Source organism: Carlito syrichta, unplaced genomic scaffold (assembly GCF_000164805.1).
Source record: "Carlito syrichta isolate Samal-C Ts95f unplaced genomic scaffold, Tarsius_syrichta-2.0.1 Scaffold307691, whole genome shotgun sequence".
Classification (NCBI taxonomy): Eukaryota; Metazoa; Chordata; class Mammalia; order Primates; family Tarsiidae; genus Carlito; species Carlito syrichta.
In genome coordinates this window covers 296062-313544 of record NW_007251787.1, presented here as the reverse complement: position 1 = coordinate 313544, position 17483 = coordinate 296062, and the positions used below count along the sequence as shown (strand labels likewise).

General features: G+C 36.3%; 1 protein-coding gene across 1 annotated transcript; it reads right to left on the bottom strand.

Moving 5' to 3' along the window:
- Nucleotides 1–252: 252 nt before the first annotated feature.
- LOC103266950 (gamma-interferon-inducible protein 16) lies at nucleotides 253–12035 on the bottom strand. Its single transcript, XM_021715795.1, has 7 exons — nucleotides 11958–12035; nucleotides 7607–7887; nucleotides 6571–6689; nucleotides 5887–6054; nucleotides 3389–3811; nucleotides 1407–1595; nucleotides 253–504 (listed from the first exon to the last, which is right to left on the bottom strand). Exons 2-7 carry the CDS (start codon nucleotides 7869–7871, stop codon nucleotides 253–255), a joined length of 1416 nt encoding a protein of 471 aa, XP_021571470.1. The 5' UTR covers nucleotides 7872–7887; nucleotides 11958–12035.
- Between the last annotated feature and the right edge of the window lie 5448 nt (nucleotides 12036–17483).

Genomic DNA, 17483 nt, shown 5'->3' with positions numbered 1-17483 from the left:
ACACAGTTGTCCTCATTTCTACTTGTGTGGCCACTTCCCTGTCTACAGCTGTAATAAAAGCCCTCCCCTTTTTGCACCATCAGCCCTCCCTTTTCTACAGCTGCACCAACACAAGACATTAACTCTCTTAAGGATAGCCATCATACATTTTAGATAGTAAATCTAAATGCATACATTTAAGATAGTAAAGAACTATGATCTGGTGAATTAATGAGAGATGTGATTTTTTAAAGATATTTAGGCAGCTAGGGCTCAAAAAAGAAACTTTTTAACATTCTGGTCATGTCTGTAATCTATGGTTGGAAGAACCCAGGAATGAGACTCAGGAAACTGTACCTGGGGGAAGAAACCCTTGGATAGGGTTAATGGTAGCTTCTGAGCCGTCTGGGGATAGTTCCCAGTTAGAGCTGTGCTGGCTTCTGAATGTGCTGGAAGATGACCCTGCTCCTGGTATAGCCCTCTGCCCATGAGGTTATAGTTTCTCTGGTTTGCTTTTTTCTTTACCTGAAAATTTAATTTTTCTGTTTAGTGGTTTTCAAGTGGGGGAAACACAACACCTTTCCATTTCTGAGAATGTAATTATTTGTTACTGGGTTATAATAGATCTCATTACCTTGAAACATTGCCTCTCTTTAATGTATTCCTGCAGACAATGGTCAGAATAATTTTTTGCTGACATGTAAAATGATCAGGGATTCTTCTGCATAACATCTTTCGCTACTTACTGATTGTTTTTACAATGAAGTTTTCGTTTTTGCCTTCATGACAAAAGACAGCTCAGTATAAATCTGCTTTTTACCTCTCTTGCATCAATTTCCAGTACTTTTACATGTATACCAAAGTTGTACAGAACTCACTGTGCTGTTTCACACTTTTGAGGATTTGTATGTGACATTTTCTCAGCATAGAGATCTTTCCAATGTCTGCTTTTGCCTTACTAAAAACAATATACCTACTGCATATTGATTTCTCATAATGTACAAGACAATGGAATAAGAAATATATGCTCATTATCTCTTTTAATTTTCCAACAAATCTCTTGAGGAGCATTCAAGCTATTCCCCCAATATTAGGTGACCAGTGAGCCAAACATAGACCAAGTCTATCCTATTCTGAAGTCCTTGCTTTTGATCACTGTGTGAAATTAGTTTTCCACCCTCCTAATTTCTTCACATATTCTATAATGTAGCACAAGTCTAATAAACCTTTGAGTCATATGATGAATGTCATTTTAAAAGTATATTTTAACACAGTTCTCTAAACTGTGATTACCATGGCATCATTTGTTTTCTAATGCCTTCTGCTGACCTCTATGAATAAAAAACCCAAGAAATCTAATTTTTCCCAAACCTAAAGGAAATAATGTTCCTCTTTGGAAAATGAATATTTGTCTATCTAATTCTCACCTCGATGAAACTATGCATTTCAGATATCAGTTTTGACATCTGGTTCTTTTTTTGCAGTCGAAAGCAGAAGAGTTGAAGCTGATCTCCTACTTCACAAGGGATATTGTGGCATGTTCCTCTTCCCACTACATCCATATTTCCTGTTGCATCCTGAATTCCATAGATGGTGTCCTTCTTATTCACTGTTTTCTGCAACAGAAAATTAATATCTTGTTCCTGAGAACATAGTAACAACCACACATATTAAAAGATCTCCTGTGACAGATTAAAATGGTGCAGGACATCAGCTCATAGTACTGCACGACATCATGCATATACCTTAGGCCAGGTCTTTTCAGAGGGCCCTCTCTCACGATCTTTTTTGTTCACATCATTCATGTCCTGGGTATTTCTCTGACAGTTCTAGAAGAATGAATTTTCTTCCCACTTTCTACTGCTTCCACCTGCAGGGCAGCTATGCCTCCCAAAGCACCTTGACCTACAGGAATTTGAAATCCTTGGTAGGATTTTTGGCTCTGCCTCTATGCAAAAGAATAGACATCTGCTAGCACTATTCTTTGAGTATTTTATGAGGAATGTGTAATAGAAAGTTTCCAGTAACTCTCTTATTTTTCTTACCTTCTCCATTTCCTACTCCATTTCTCACCTTCTTCATTTACAAATACACAGATTTTCCAAGATCTGTGCCCCCCATAAACGTAGGTGCTTAAGTTCGAACTTTCCAGTTTTTTGTTTACCAAAAATATTTCTAACCAATTCTAGAATTGTGTTTATAAAAATGATCTCTTTAAGAATGTGTATGTATAGAAAGTAATGCAGGTGATATAAGGGATTGTTCTATGAAACAAATATAGTGGGTTGTAATATAGTCACTAAGAAATTACTTGAATCAATAGCAGGTATTCATGGTTTTTTGTTTTAAATGTCTCATGGTAATTAGTTTTATAAATCTGGATATGGACATAGCAGAAAAAAAACCCACTCTGTGCTCTTTTATTTGCATATATAAATTATGAATTTTGATTACCTGATGTTCCAAGTATCCTGTCTTCTCTTGTTTCTCAGTCTTTTTTCCAATATCTGTGTCCTTTCCCATAATCAGATAGTTAAGCTAAAACTTTTTAGTTTCTTGCTCCCAAGTTTATTCCTAATAAATTCTAAAATTGTGTTTATAAGAAACATCTCTTTTAGAGTGTTTACAGAAAATAATACCAGTAAATGTGGGGTGTTTTATAAAACAAATATATGTGTTGTGAGATGTTGGTCATGTAAGACATACTTGAATTGATAGTTAGTAGATGCTTTTGGGGGTTTGAATGTCTTATACTAACTCGTTTTATTAATTTGGATAGAAACATACCAGGAAACTCTGTCTGTGCTTTTTGTTTTGTTACATATCTAAGTTACAAGTTTAGACTGCTTGGTGTTCCAAGTGTCATTCTAATTCATAGTTCCCAGTTTTTTGATGTATAAGTTTCATTTGGTAAGAACACTGTACTAACTGCTGGATGCATTTGTTTTCCAGGCATGAATAGTCAATTTATTTATTGTTCTGACTGTCACAGCCAAAACTCAAGCCTCGAAGGTCAATCATTAATTCAAAATGAAAATGAAGTGATTATTGCTACAATTAAGGTAATAATCAAATATGTATTTTCAGCAGTATTTGTGTATTGATCTTGACCGCAGACTTTCCTTAACCATTGTGGCTTAGGATATATTCTCCTAACTAAAGAAGTCTTAAGGTTTCTCTTTGAATGTTTTTCTAAGAAGTTCAGAGTGATATTTTGACAAGGAAAACATGGAAGAGAGAACATCAACAAATGCCCTATTTCCAGTCTCATCTTGAAAGAAGACTTTATCCATCTATCCTTAGTGTTTGAGAGAATCTGGGTTAGCAGGCAAAGTTTCATTTAGTACTTGAAGGCTTTTAATTTCAGGTGTTGACAGAGAAAAGAAACAAAGCAATTTTTAGAGCTTACCTCAAGTAGTGTAAATAATCCATATACAATAGTTCCTGAAGCTTGCTTGTGAAGAACATCAATCTTTGAAGTTTCCTTTTCTCTTTTGATGATGTTGTTTGGAACCTCAATCTTTTGATCAGAACCAGCTTCAGACACATAAGTGTCTTCATTCACCTCTAGGAGATTTCCATGTTCAAAATAATTTGATATGATAAGGATTCTTTTTTGGGTAAATTGTCTCTTCAATTTGATGTTTAAAACCTTCACATGGAATAACTGTGTCTTGGTAGCCACTGTAGCATGAAACATTTGTTTTCTCTCATTTTCTGAGGCTTCATATTCAAATAGTTTTGTTGCATTCAGTACCATCACTATCATTGGGTCCTGTTGGAGAATATGTCTTCTGGCATTTACCTGATGTTTGGCCAGTGATTTCTGGGTCTGTGTATTATAGAGGAGAGCAAAGGAAAATGTTTATTGTTGAGTACAGAACCACTACTCAGTGATCTAAGTCATCACATTGGGCCCCAGGAGCCTTACAGATGCTCAGGTCTAGGACCAAGATAAAGAGAGATTGTTAGTGAGGGCAGGAGATGATATACTAAGCAGGTGTACTAGCTAGGGAAAGTAACAGAGGAGACCATATGTGTGAAAATAAGGAAATTATTTTCTAAACTGAATAATACTTAAGAAGCAAAGCTTAATAGCAACATAAAATCAGTGACTACTGAGAGTACTGTCATGAAGCAGATTTAAAGAAACTTTAGGATAAAGTAATGAATTATAGTCTTACTCTTTTCATTTTAAAATGTCACCATATAAAAATAGGCCAAATAAAATTGAATGCATTGAAAATGGAAATGATGTCTACTGCAAACCACAGACATCAAGGGTGTTCAGTTATCAGCAATGTAGACAGGGAAATTTGGGAAATACAACTCGTAGTGTTTCTATCTAAGAGTCAATTCCTTCACAGTAGAGAGGACACTTTTGGGCTGAACCCCTCAGAGTGCCATCATCTCTGTAGGTTCAGGCTAAAGATGCTCCAGAAACATCTTTACCCAATGCATGTTAATCAGTAACAGTGGACTCATCCATGGGAATATTAATAGTAACAAGGATAAGTACCTGACAAGGAGCCACACGCATACAGAACCTACATGAAAGATTAGATGACTACTCATAACAGGACAATGATGCCGTTTTCAGAAAAAATATGTATAAACTTACATAGGAGGAAATCTAAAAGTGTACAAGGAAAAATATGGCATGAAATAGATATTGAAATTTAGGTAAATTTAATTATATTTCATTTGATTAGCTGTTATCTGCATTTAGTTTTTTTTCTTAATCTTGTATTAAGAAAAAATATATAGTATTGACAAAAAGATACAGAACATTTTCCAACTGTGGCTGGTGTTGAGGTTTCATCACTTTTGCCCTGTCGTAATCTCCTTTTATTGTGTGCCATGGGAATATAGAACACTTATTTCTGGAATAAAGCTCATTAGAGTTTCATTAGTTACTAGACCATCCCTGATGCATGCATACAGCAAAGTCTCTCCTGTCCAAATTTGAGAAGAGTACAACATCACACATATTATCAAAAACATGCAATTTCCTTTCATTCTACTTCCTTTCATTTCTAGGTCTTAGTGTATGGTCTTCTTTCTGCCTAGGTTTTCCAAACTCCTCAACTCTCCTATTTCATCACTTTTTCTGTTTGTTTTTATAACCTTTGGCCTCAAAGTAGATATCACCTTTTTAAATGGTATGATGACCTTTATTGTTCTTTCCTTACTTGTGTTGATTCATAACTTAGGACTTGGTTTTCAGGTTTTCACTCAGTAAATGTATTTATTAGGAACTTCCTATGAGGCAGACACTGAAGTGGGCTTAGAGAGACAGTGCTCCACAGACTGTCAAAGTAGTCCTAATCCTGGAATTCAGAGTAAGGTGGAAAAGATAAACACTTATTAACCACAGTTGTCATAAATAATAGAAAAGAAAGAAAGAAGTTCTTACCAAAGTGTGAACCATGAAAATTTCACTTAAGTTATAAGGGATCTAAGTGAATATTCCCTGAGAACAGGATATCAATATTGAAATACAAAGGGTGGATAGGGTTGGCCTAGGTAAGAGAAATACTGTGTGTGAAAATCCTGAAAAAGAAAGGAAGCATGGTGTGTATACAAGAAACTTCAACAGATTAGTGATCAGGGAAAAGAAGGGTGAAAGAGAGAGGAAAGTAGACAGTGGGCCCACAGCTGTATCCATCTGCACTCTTCTGGACTCTCCCCTGAACAACACAGCACAGAGAACTTCCTGCAATCGCAGATAACGTCAAGTTTATCAAGTATCTTGTGGAAGCACAATATTAAAATGCAGTGAAATATCAGTATATACGTCTGATAACTAGTTAATTATTGTTCTTATTTTTTTAAGTAGGAGGTAAAATCAGATTCCTCTTTGTAAGCTAAAGAAAATGAAGCAAATGGGGACCAGGAAGAGCGTACCTGCTCTGAGGGAGTGCTGGGTGGAGCTGATGATGAGATTTGGGGAGGTGGGGCGTGGCCCATGGCTCTGGACATGCTGGTTCCTGCAGTACTGGGAAGTTGAGTCTGCTCCTGGGGCACCTTACTCCTTTTAGTTCCAGCCTTTTCTTTGGTTGTGTTTTTTCTTTTCTGCAAATAATTTGGTGTTTCTGTTATTCATTTTCAGTGTCTAATGAAGTAGAGTACATTTTCATTACTTGGTAGTAACTATATCTAACAGTGCGTGTCTTGCAAAGTCAACAAGGTGCTGCCCATCCCTGGTCGGTTATAAGTGGTGAGTAGAGGTGATTTCATTAAATAAAGAGGAGAAAGTTATACATATCATTTATCTAATTACCTCTGTGCTGACTTGGAAATACAAAAGCTAAATATTTATAAACATAAGCAAATCATTCTGAAATCAAGTGAGTCTTCTTCTCTATAAGGGATGAAAATATAATTTTTATGTTATACATATTTGCATTGCACTTACCAAGGTGTTCATCTCATTACCTTGCAGAAGCTGAACAACTATTAGACAATTTGGTAAATCTGAGTTGATAGAAAACTAATGAAGACGACCACCTGAGAGAGAGGTGGAATAGAAGAGACACAACAGAGATTCCTCTTTGGGACTTGAAGTCTGCTCTTCTTCCTCAAGCTTACCTGAGCTCCAGGGGTCCTCTCTACCCCTTCAGATTTGAAAGTGTGACTTGTGGTGGGTTCAGGTGTAGCAGAACCTACTTCTCCCAGCTTCCTTTTCTTTGATGGGGTTGTTCCTTTGGCTGAAATGAATTTAATTTTATTCACAGGTAATGAAGAAAAAAAGAGGATTTATAAACTCAGAACAGATGATCTCAGGCAGCTGACACAGTTTCACTGCTATTTGCTGTCAGCTCCCGCCTGAGGATTCAGCTGTGTTTTGCCTACCTCAGCTGCATTAGCTTAGTCTGGCCACCAGGAGGTCCACAGTAGCAAAACAGGCACACGTACTGCCTGAAGCTCTTCAGTACTTTCCTCACTCCTCCCCTGTGCACTGAGCACATCCTTCCTGTCCGCTGAACAACGTATGCCTCAGTCAATGCTTTCCCGGTCCTGTTACGTTATTATTTCCTTTTAAAAGCATAAGGTTTTCACAGCACTGACTATTTGGTCATGTTCTCCTGGAACTCTCTTCAAGTTACAGAAACCAGTGAAAGGAAATGTGATGTAGGTTTGTGAAGTGAGGTATGGTGATTTTGGTCTTTGACTTTTACAAATCTTTTTTATGTTTTAACTCAACGATTTTTGCAATAGGGATTTTACAATTTAAGTACTGTGTGCTGTTTTTTATTATTACAAAGAATGATTATGTGTTAAATGATCCCAATTGGAGCAATACATTAATTAACTAAATGTACATATATTAAATAAAAACAGCAATTCAAATAATCTATTTTGTTACTATCTAATCTTTCTAATGTCTGAAAGTCTTAGTCTCTGATCAACTCCCTCTCGCTTTTGTTCTTCACTACATCCCAAATATACCCCCAAATTACATCAATCTCATGAGAAATGAAGTGCCCTACATAGTTAACTTGTTGGCATCTGATATCAACATTGTCATGGATATATCAACTATAACTAAAGATGGGTTCTATTCAAGGTTGGAGAAGGTTTCAGGTATAGGAGCAGGGAGAGGGTATACCCTTTTCCAAATTACCTTTTGACTTTTCTTTCTTAAGAGTTTCAGCAATAACTTGAAGTTTGGCTATTTCTTGGCAAACTTTTATTAGTTTGCCCAAACCAGCATCACTGTGGAACTTTTCTTCCATCAAATCAGCAATCTTAATTCTGTCATATTCTTCTTGCATTTTTCTAGTCAGCTTTAAATCCTTGGCCAGTAAAGACTTAACCATCTTAAAATAATAATCATTCATCTCCTCTAATCCTTTTGTTAGAACAATTATCTTGCATTTATTTGCCATCTCTAAAAATGTAAGCCTACAAGAGAAAAATGACATATAACATCACACATACATACAGACAATTTAAAAGACTTCTTATGCTTACTCCGAGAGTGGCCCATCTGAAAGTGTTGTTCATAGACGTGTATGAAAAAGGACTTAATGACCACATGTGTCACTGTGAAAATGGGGTCTAGAACTGTTTCATTAGGAATGTCTAGGAAATTCTTCCTGTTTAATGAGGATAGTTGAGTTGGATTCAGGTGGATATGGTGAAAGGAGGTCTGTAATCAGGCAATTATCACAGTGTTTAGAGTAGGGGTTAGGTAGTGTCAAAGGCCCCATCCTTTATTGGGGCTGGAGTCTATTCCCCAATGTTTGCCTGTTAGTTCCTGACTCCTGCCACGCCCTCTATGACTAAAGAGGCCTACGTGGAAATGATCCACAGCCTCCTAGCTTATTCAAATAAATTTCTGCCATGGCACTATACAGTTTCATCCTGAGATACTGACCCTAGTTCTGTGGGCTCTCTAGTCATCTCTCATTCGTATCCTGTCTCCCTTGGTGTTGGACCGTGTCTTTGTGTCCTCTGTGCCTGCCCATGATATTATCACTTTGCGAAATATCTTCATGCTCACTAATGCAGGATCACAGCAGTTAGTGACTGAAATTATTTACATTCATTGCTTGATTTTTCTTCTTTTAGGTCTTATATATCTAGTTCTTTTCAAAGAGTCACTTTTCTTTCTGTAAGTCATGTTGCCCAGCCAAGTACTAACCAGCCCGGCCCTGCTTAGCTTCCAAGTTCAGGTGAGATCGACGTGCTCAGGGTAGTATGGCTGTTAGTATAAGCCATGTTTCTGTTTAATTGAAATCTTTTAGTATTTCCTGATTTTCTTTTTAAATAATTTCTTGCTTCTTAAAATGTTTCAGAAGCTCTCTAATAATCCACATCTTTCTTAATGCTAGCAGTTTTGTATTCCTTGTATCTTATGCTTCAAAAATATCCAACAGACCTTGTATTTTCATGTGTCATGACTTTGTAATTCCCTTCTCACTGCCTGGAAAGCCATTCCCACAAATCTCCCTCTGAAACTGTCAGGGGAAGGGGGGTGGGATTGGCAGTTGAGGGAAACTGCTAGGGAGGGAGAGGCATACCTCATCAACAAGGGTACCTACATAATCAACATTTGTATACCTAACCCTGAATTGTACCCCACATCTTTATAATAATAATTAAAAAAAATCAACTGAAGCTTTGTCTTCTGGAAGCTTCTAGAGTCCCTTATGGATAGTGTCACTCTTCTGGATCTCTTTAGCACCTCTACACTTCCTTGATGACACTTAGTACATGGTATAAATCCCAATTTTCTGTTTAAATGACTGGATATTTTTAGTTTTGGAAACATGTCTTTGTGTACTTTTTGCATAGTTAAGGTGTTTAAATTTCTGAGATCTTTAATTGTTTCCTTCTTGAGAGACCGTGACATCCTCACATCGAAAAGGTTCATGGAATTAAGGGAAATCCCACACAAAGACACTTTATAGTGAAAATGAATACCAAAAAGCAAATGAATAACACTTAAGCTTCCAGAAATGAATAATAGATTACCTACAATGATTCAAAAATTGGATTGAAATTGACTCTCAACAGCAAAAATGCCTGCCGCAGGACAATGAAGTAATTTTTGTATAATGCTGGACTAAAAATTCCATGTCAATTACTAAACCAAAAACATTTTTTTTTTTTTTTTTTTGAGTTGGAGTCTCACTTTGTCGCCCAGACTGGAGTGCAGTGGCTGCTCCCGGCCACCGCAGCCTCGACCTGCTGGGCTCCGGCGATCCTTCCACCTCAACCTTCCGAGTAGCCGGAATTACAGGCATGCGCTACCATGCCTGGCTGATTTTTTGATTTATTGTAGAGATGAGGTCTCGCTGCCCAGGCGGGTCTCAAACCCGCGGGCTCGGGCAATCCACTCACCTCAGCCTCACAAAGGTGCAGGATTACAGGCTGAGCCACCGAGCTGGTTCCAAAAACATTTTAAATGAATGTTTGGACTTCCTTTGTGAGTGTGACAGCACAATTTACAAAATAAAACCAGATGTGAGGTAACAGGAGGCTATGAATGATTATTCATTTCACTTAAATGTGAGCGCTCACATGTTTTGTTGTGAAATACTAGTGCTTTTGATTTTGGAGTAATGATCAGGTTCCATTGGAGTTTCTAGTAATTAAGTATTTAGAATACATGCACTAAATACACTTTTTGAAACCTTTAAATTCTAAAATTTAAAACAGGTCTTGCCCCGAAGATGTAGAAGAGATGCTCTCATTTTTCTTGAAGGAAAAAATAATTGCAAAATCAGAATTTTCATGTGGACAAAATGACATTTAAACACAAGTGCCTCAAAAGTGAGCCTCCGACCCTCAAGGACTCAGTATTTTTGTAAGACAAAGCCTCACACCCAACAGAAACATCTTTGGATGTAATATTCAATAAAAAATACTTTTTAAAAAAATCAAAAATACTGCAGGTCAGATGATAGAAAAGAGCTAAAAATTGACTTAATTATGTGTGCCTATATTAAAAAAAAGCCCAGTTGAATACAAAAACAGAAAGTATATTAAGATGGCGGAGTGAAGAAGGAAAAAGAAGATGGCAGTTCACTGCCATATTCGTTTTAGAGGGTGAGACAGTTATAAGATGAAAAAAGACAGACAAGGAGGAAAATATGGAAGCATTATAGATTGAAGATAGCAGAAACAAGATAAAATATGTTAATTACCAGTATAGACATGAAGGGCCTAATAAGTCTGACAACTATCCTCAAATTTTTATTTTTAAAAATCTACATACATATTGTTAACTAAAGATCACTTAAAGGTAAAAAATATTTTAAACAATTATCTTGCAAAAACTAACTAAAAGAAAGTCAGTTTATCTACCTATGTTAGTGTACCTTTGAATAGTTCTTAAGACAGAAAGTAATTTCAGATAACACATAATAATAAAAAATAGTTTTAATTATGAATTTTTCTATTTATAATAAATATGTTATTTATTATTACTTTATAGCCCATGGTACTATAATTAGTATTATGTAATACATTTATCTCCATATACATACACACATGCACATACACACATACATATTTATATGTGTTTGTACAGGTTTGTATACATGATTGCATATATACATAATATACATTGATGCATATGTGTACATGAATTTGAGAGAAGTACAAGGAAAAACACAATTTTATGATAGGCAATTTCTGTGTATCTCTCAATTACTAAACAAACATTAGGTAAAAAGCCTGGAAAGATATAAAAAATTTTATTCAAGAACACATGAAATTTTGTAGCAGGATATACAGAACATCTTTACAAATGTATAAAAGTAGAAAATGGACAGATTTTTCTAATTGACTCCTTTTTCTCTGTCCTACACCTTACTATGAGGAAAAAATATAGTAACTTTCAGGAGGGCAGAAAATAATTCCAAAGAAACTGAAATACTATTTCTAACACCCAGTATGTAATGGAGCTAAAGTAAAAGTTAAATATTTAAGACACAATTTATTTGAATAATTGTGCTTATGAAACAAATATTCTACTATGTATGTATATTTGTTCTTATATTTTGTAAAATTGAGATAATACCATATGACAGCTTTGCGCTCAGATGTGCTTTTTTTACTGAATATTCATAATAGTTTTACATGTCACCCTCTTGCTTTTTACCCAAGCCCCACAACAGCCACCAAGGGACCTACATTCCTTTCAGCCAAGAGAACCAAAGTAGTCTTCTAAATATCAACTTATGCCAATACATACTTAGAAAATTTGTTTTAAAGTCTGTAATGATCAAAATGCATTTTCCCTTGCACAGGCATCAATTGTGGTAGAATAATCTATTATTTTGAAGTAAATGAAGAATTAAAATCAAGTAACTACAGTTTTAACTTTTCTGAAATCAGTTGATAGCAGCCCTACTTCCCTCACTCACCACGGTGAAAAACCAATACTTATTTCTCCCTTGTGATCTTGTGAGTTTCAAGGAAGTCTCCAGATCTTAGCTAAAAAACTTACCAATAGTACTCACCTCACTGGAAATGTCTTCAAAATTAGTCCAGATCTTGGGATTCTCAGAAATGCAGAAATCAATGCTTGTTTTGTTTGAGTATGGAGATAAATCAATAAAGCTCTCAGAAAAGGAGTTGCAGTGTGTTGTGATATTCTGAAATGAAAAAAAAAAAAGAAAAAAAAAGAGAAGTATTTCCAAAGAAAAGGAAAAAAAACACTGGTTACAGTTACTTAACAACTTGACTTATCTCCTGCTGTGCTATCACCCCAGGGAGAAAGGAGTTATGAAACAATTCAATGACTCCTCCCATCAGTGTTCTTAGCTTTCGATTCTGTTAGCCAGAGGAAATGAACAGTTTCCTTTCTGAAAAGGTGAGAGATGACAGGAGGGTAGATGAAAAAGAATTATTTTAAGGGGTGCAATGAACGTGATTTGAGTATGGATGCACTAAAAACTAATATTGAATTCACTATATCCAAGTAAAAACATTACACTTGTCCCCCATAAATGTATGTGAATTAAGCATAAATAAATAAAATGTTTTGGTTTTTTTTTACTTACAAATGTCAATAGCCGAAAGAGTTCTAACATTAGAACTTTCTTATACAGCAGACTTACATTTGGATCATTTGAGACCTATTCTTTCTTGTATGACACTCAAATGTGAGAGAAGCAAGGTGAACCACACAGCCATTTATCTCTACTTTTCTGTGTGCAGAGTGGCAGTGGCAGGTGGAGATCTTGATAGAAACATTTACTTCTACCAGCACTTGACTGCTTCTTCAGGATGGGGTAATGTCTGCTATGAAATCTCTATTGGTTTAAATACTACCTGAAACATTCACCCAGTTATTAATAGTAGACAAACTTGGGACTTTCCAGATCAGAAAGTCATTATGAATATGTAAATTCTTCCTCAAATATGTATAAAGGAGTATGACACTAGCTATCCACTTGACTATGACTAGACTACTTTATCTCATGATTAAATTCATGATTTTTTATGCTTTCTGCATTATTCATGGATAAACACAAGTGGATAGCCAGCTCATATTCTGACAGTATTGGAGCCTTAAAAATCCTGTAAGTTCACTGAACTTCTGGTAGGGTGGAAGCTGTTAAATCCTTTTTTCAGAAGTTTTTTTAAATTTATTTTTATTTTTTGTTCTGTTTAGGACAGTGAATGCCCTATGGAGTACTGTAGCCCTGAGATGTCATTTAGCACCCATCTCTGTTAGTGTAGCTTTAGATAGATTTTAAGACAAAAAGTAATTTCAGATACCACATCATGATAAAAATTTCAATGCCTAAAAAAACACAAATCTTAATTATCTTTCATCTAATAATAATAAATATATTATTTGTTATTACTTTATAGTCCCACCAGTAGACCTATAGGCAAGATGTGGCTATGAGTGGTAAAAGGGAACCCAAAGACAGTAAAGATTATCCAAGTTCATCTCTAGAGCAAAAGAAAGCTGACTGTCTTAATCTAAACTTGGGTCATGGGAAGGAATGTTGAATTCTGGATTTTAAACCACTGAATAATTTTATCAAAGAAAGAGTAAGTTAAGGAAAAGCAAAAAGAATCTGGAGTGACAGTCATGAGCAGGATTGGGCATTCATAGTTTTATTGGCTTTAGGTGGCTGTTTATGTGAATACATTGAGCTAGTATTAAAGTAATGGATAGAGAAGGATATTAGGGAGGTCAGAGAAAACCCCAATCCAGAGGTCAGAGGTAGAAGATAGCTAGCAGGATTAAACATGTTTTAAGACATTTTTCTGCCTCTTTACTTATAATCATTTCATGTGAAGTATCCTTGTGGAACTCCAGCACACAACACACAAATTACTGTCACCAATAGAGACAATTTAGAACAATACTCCATAATCCATACTCTGCAGATGAAGTTTTGATAGATGAAGCAAAGAAATGCTAAAACATGTGCATTTTTTTGGACTCTGAGGCAGTGGTCAAGCAATTAGTAATTTGTGCCACTCCACAGAAAACTCTCTAAAAGAAAATGCGAGAACTCCTGACAAGGGGGAGAATTTCTAGATGAAACTGCATGACTTTTTTTAATCATCGAAAGTACTAATAACTATAGTCCTTCAAAGTACTCAGGAAAGGTGTGTGCTATATTGATGTCCTAACCAAGATGTTGGCAAATTTCCGTTTGTGGGTCAGTATTAACACACCATCTGCTTTTGCAAAATGTTATTGAGACACAGCTATGCTTATTCATTTATGCATTGTCAGTGTCACAATGTCAGCTTCATGTTGCAACTGTAGAGTTGACCAGCATCAGAGGAATCCATCTGGCTGCAGAGCCTAAAGATTTTACTACACAGCTCTTTACAGAAAAATGTGTGTCAGTCTGTACCCAGCCATCAGGCTAGCAGACAGCTGAAAGCCTCTAAAGAGAAAAAGAAGAGTAAGAAGAAAAGCAATCACACCGAGAAACCATAGTCAGAGGTCTTAAAGTTCCTTGTAGAGCCATGGAAAAAGGTTCCTGGTAAGGTTTAGGATCTTGTTGGGAGCTGGCCCTGGAGGCCTGCCTGAGCGTTAGGGATCCAGGCAGGCTGCTGACCTTGAGACCACCAGGCTGGTTCAGGAGCTGAAGGCCCATTCCCTCCTCCTTTCTTTGTTATTTAGCGTTACCCACTGGCAGGGACTTTTATGATATAAGCATGAAGTTCTGAGAATATGACAGGCGTGGCTGACTCTAGAGATTCAATGTTCCTGTTTCTCACAGACTGTGGTTTCGACTTTAAACTTAACACAGTTCAAACTCAGATCACATTTGGGAGCCTTATACGTGATACAAGCTTCTTTATAAGATTTAAAAATATATTTGTAGAATTAGTATATACATTTAGAGAGCTGTTTTCAGCTTTAGATGGTTATCTAGGGTTATCAGAAATGGCCCAGCATGAACTTTGGACTGGGCCACATTCCTAAGGGCCCAGTGTCCATTTTGGGCTGGGCTGCATTCTTTTAATACGGTTCTTTAGTTACAATTAGTGTAAGTTTTTTCTACTTATAATAGAAACTGAATTTATTTTATTCATAGAAAGTATTTTAGAATAGGTCATGCTACGTCAGGGAATTATGTTAGGTTTCATAAGAATACAGCTAACTTTTGAAATTTCATTGTTCCCACTTTCTACTAATTGTGATTTTGTCTTTAGTACATGTTGGGAGCCATTTTAAAAATAGCAATCATCTTATATAAGCCTTCTTCTTTGTCCTCCGAAAAGCGCGCGCGCCAAACCACAACACCCCTCCCACCTCCTCTCCTCATACCACCCACTACTCTTCCTCCTATCATAAGCCGCCACACACCCTATTTCAGCCCGCCCCTCTTTGCTATGTATATAAGCAATCGCCTAACAATAAAATTTGGAGGCTTGATCAGAACACTGTCTTGCCTCTATTCTGCGTGTCTCCTGTCTCTTTCTCTCTTGGTCTCTCTCTCTCTTTTCACCAGCAGCAGGTAGTCCTCCTCATGCCCACGTTTTACTTGTCCCGCTGGTCGGGACAAGTACAATTACAGTTTGTATTTGGGTTTTGCTGTAGAAGCTTTATTGCTGATGATCAGCCTTATATATCAGGATTAGGAATTAGAAACTTCTATAGAAATTAAGATAGATACATAGGATTTTAGAATAGCCATTTTGTTAAGAGATCATAATCAATCGTTCCTGGAAATGGCCCAGCGTGATCTTTGGACTGGGCCACATTCTTTAGGAACTGGTCTGACCTATAATAAGAGTTTTTTATAGTACAGGTAAAGTTAGCACAGAATAGAAAGGTATTAGGATTTAAGTCAGTTATTAGGTGTTGGGTATGCATAAGTTTTAGAAGTTATTGATTATTAGGATTTTATGATATTAAAACTGTTGTATTGCTTTTGAGGAACATAAACCAAGCACAAGGAACAGTGAGATAATTTTGGGATTATCCTTCCTCATGCTTGGGGAAAATGCCTGGTGGGCGGGGAAGCCCCCCCCAACCTGGCTTTTTTCATGTAAAACTCTTGTGATTTGATTAAGATTGTCCTTTCTCATGGTAAGGAAAACGCCTGGTGGGTGAGGACGCCCTCCACCCACCTGGCTTTGTGTTCACGTAAAACTCTTGTGATTTGATTAAGATTGTCCTTCCTCATTCCTAAGGAAACACCTGGTGGATGGGGGACGCCCCTCACCTACCTGGTTTTGTGCTCACATGAAAGTCTTGTGATTTAACATGTGAAAATTTGGGATAAAAGACTCATATTGGTTCCCAATAAACGGCTTCTGCTCATTTCACTGAACAGTTGTCCCTCTCTTTATATCTATCCCTCCATCTTTCTTTCAATATCTATCCCTACTACAGAATTGGCTTCTGCACTAGACAGAGTCCAGTCTCTTTCTTTCTCCTTATTTCTCCAGAATATTCACCGACGCTGCCCCACCTTCCAGGGACCCTCTAAATCTCTTTTGGGGGGCTGGCCCCCCATAGGATCTCAGAGAAAATGTTAATGGAGAGTGTCAAAGCCTTTCACTAAATGATTATCCCCGAGGGCCAGAGAAAAACCTATCAGCATGAGAGTCTCAGTTTGTGAAACTGATTTATGCATTCATGGAGTCATCAGTCACCTGGACAAGGTGCCTCTTCCTTTTGCCTCTCAAGGAAATAGATTTTTCTTTCTCAAGGAAAAGTAAAGGTGACTCAATTTTAAATGCGAAGCCAATCTTATATCGCTGAAGTAAAACACACTTTTTCATAATGCATCACCATTGATTTTATATTTTATTGTTTGCACTTATTTTCATGAATAATTTGGCCTTTTTATTTTTGTGTGCTATCTTTATTTACTATTAGCTTGAGAATAAACTGGCATTCTTAAGAAAGTATGTATAAGAATGCTAAAATTTTGTCCTCAACTATTTGATAGAATTCTAAGTGTCTAGTTTCAAATTTTTCACTGTAGAAAGATTTTGGGTTATAACTTCCTTTTCTTCAACATATATAGGGATATTTAGAGTTTTATTTTTGATAAGACAATTTAGTAAATTGTATATTACAGGAATTTTGTCCATTGTATCTAAGTAACTAAATTTACTGGCATAATATTGTTGAAAATGTTATTTTATTATGATTTTAATATATGTCTTATCTGTAGTGTTATTCCTTTATATTCCTAGTATTATATTTACATTATACCTCCTCATTTTTCTTGATTATTCTTGGTAGTCAGACTATTTTTAGGATGATGCTTAGGGAATCATAAAGTCATGAGGGAGAGACTGAAAGGATACTAAAAGAATTTGAAGGCTCTGGCACCGACAGCTAAAGCAAGCATTACACAATGTCCTAACAATATGACATACTTAAAAAAACCTCATACTAAAGTTGCAAGGGATGACAAAGACAAGAAAAAATTGTCTAAGGAGTCAAAAGTAGCATTTGAACAAGACTTAGTCACACAGGTGGAAATTATTAGTCAGGGAGCATATAGTTATTATGGTTAATATGTTAAGAGTCTAACAGAAAGTGG

Bases quoted from the DNA above. Each gene is read 5' to 3' on its own strand.
- LOC103266950 (XM_021715795.1), bottom strand. From the start codon at position 7,871: ATGGCAAATAAATGCAAGATAATTGTTCTAACAAAAGGATTAGAGGAG. The intron at 6,055-6,570 runs GTAAGCTTGAGG...AATTATTTGCAG, and splicing joins AGAGGACCCCTGGAGCTCAG to AAAAGAAAAAACACAACCAA. The intron at 505-1,406 runs GTGAGAATTAGA...TTAAATTTTCAG, and splicing joins AAATGCATAGTTTCATCGAG to GTAAAGAAAAAAGCAAACCA.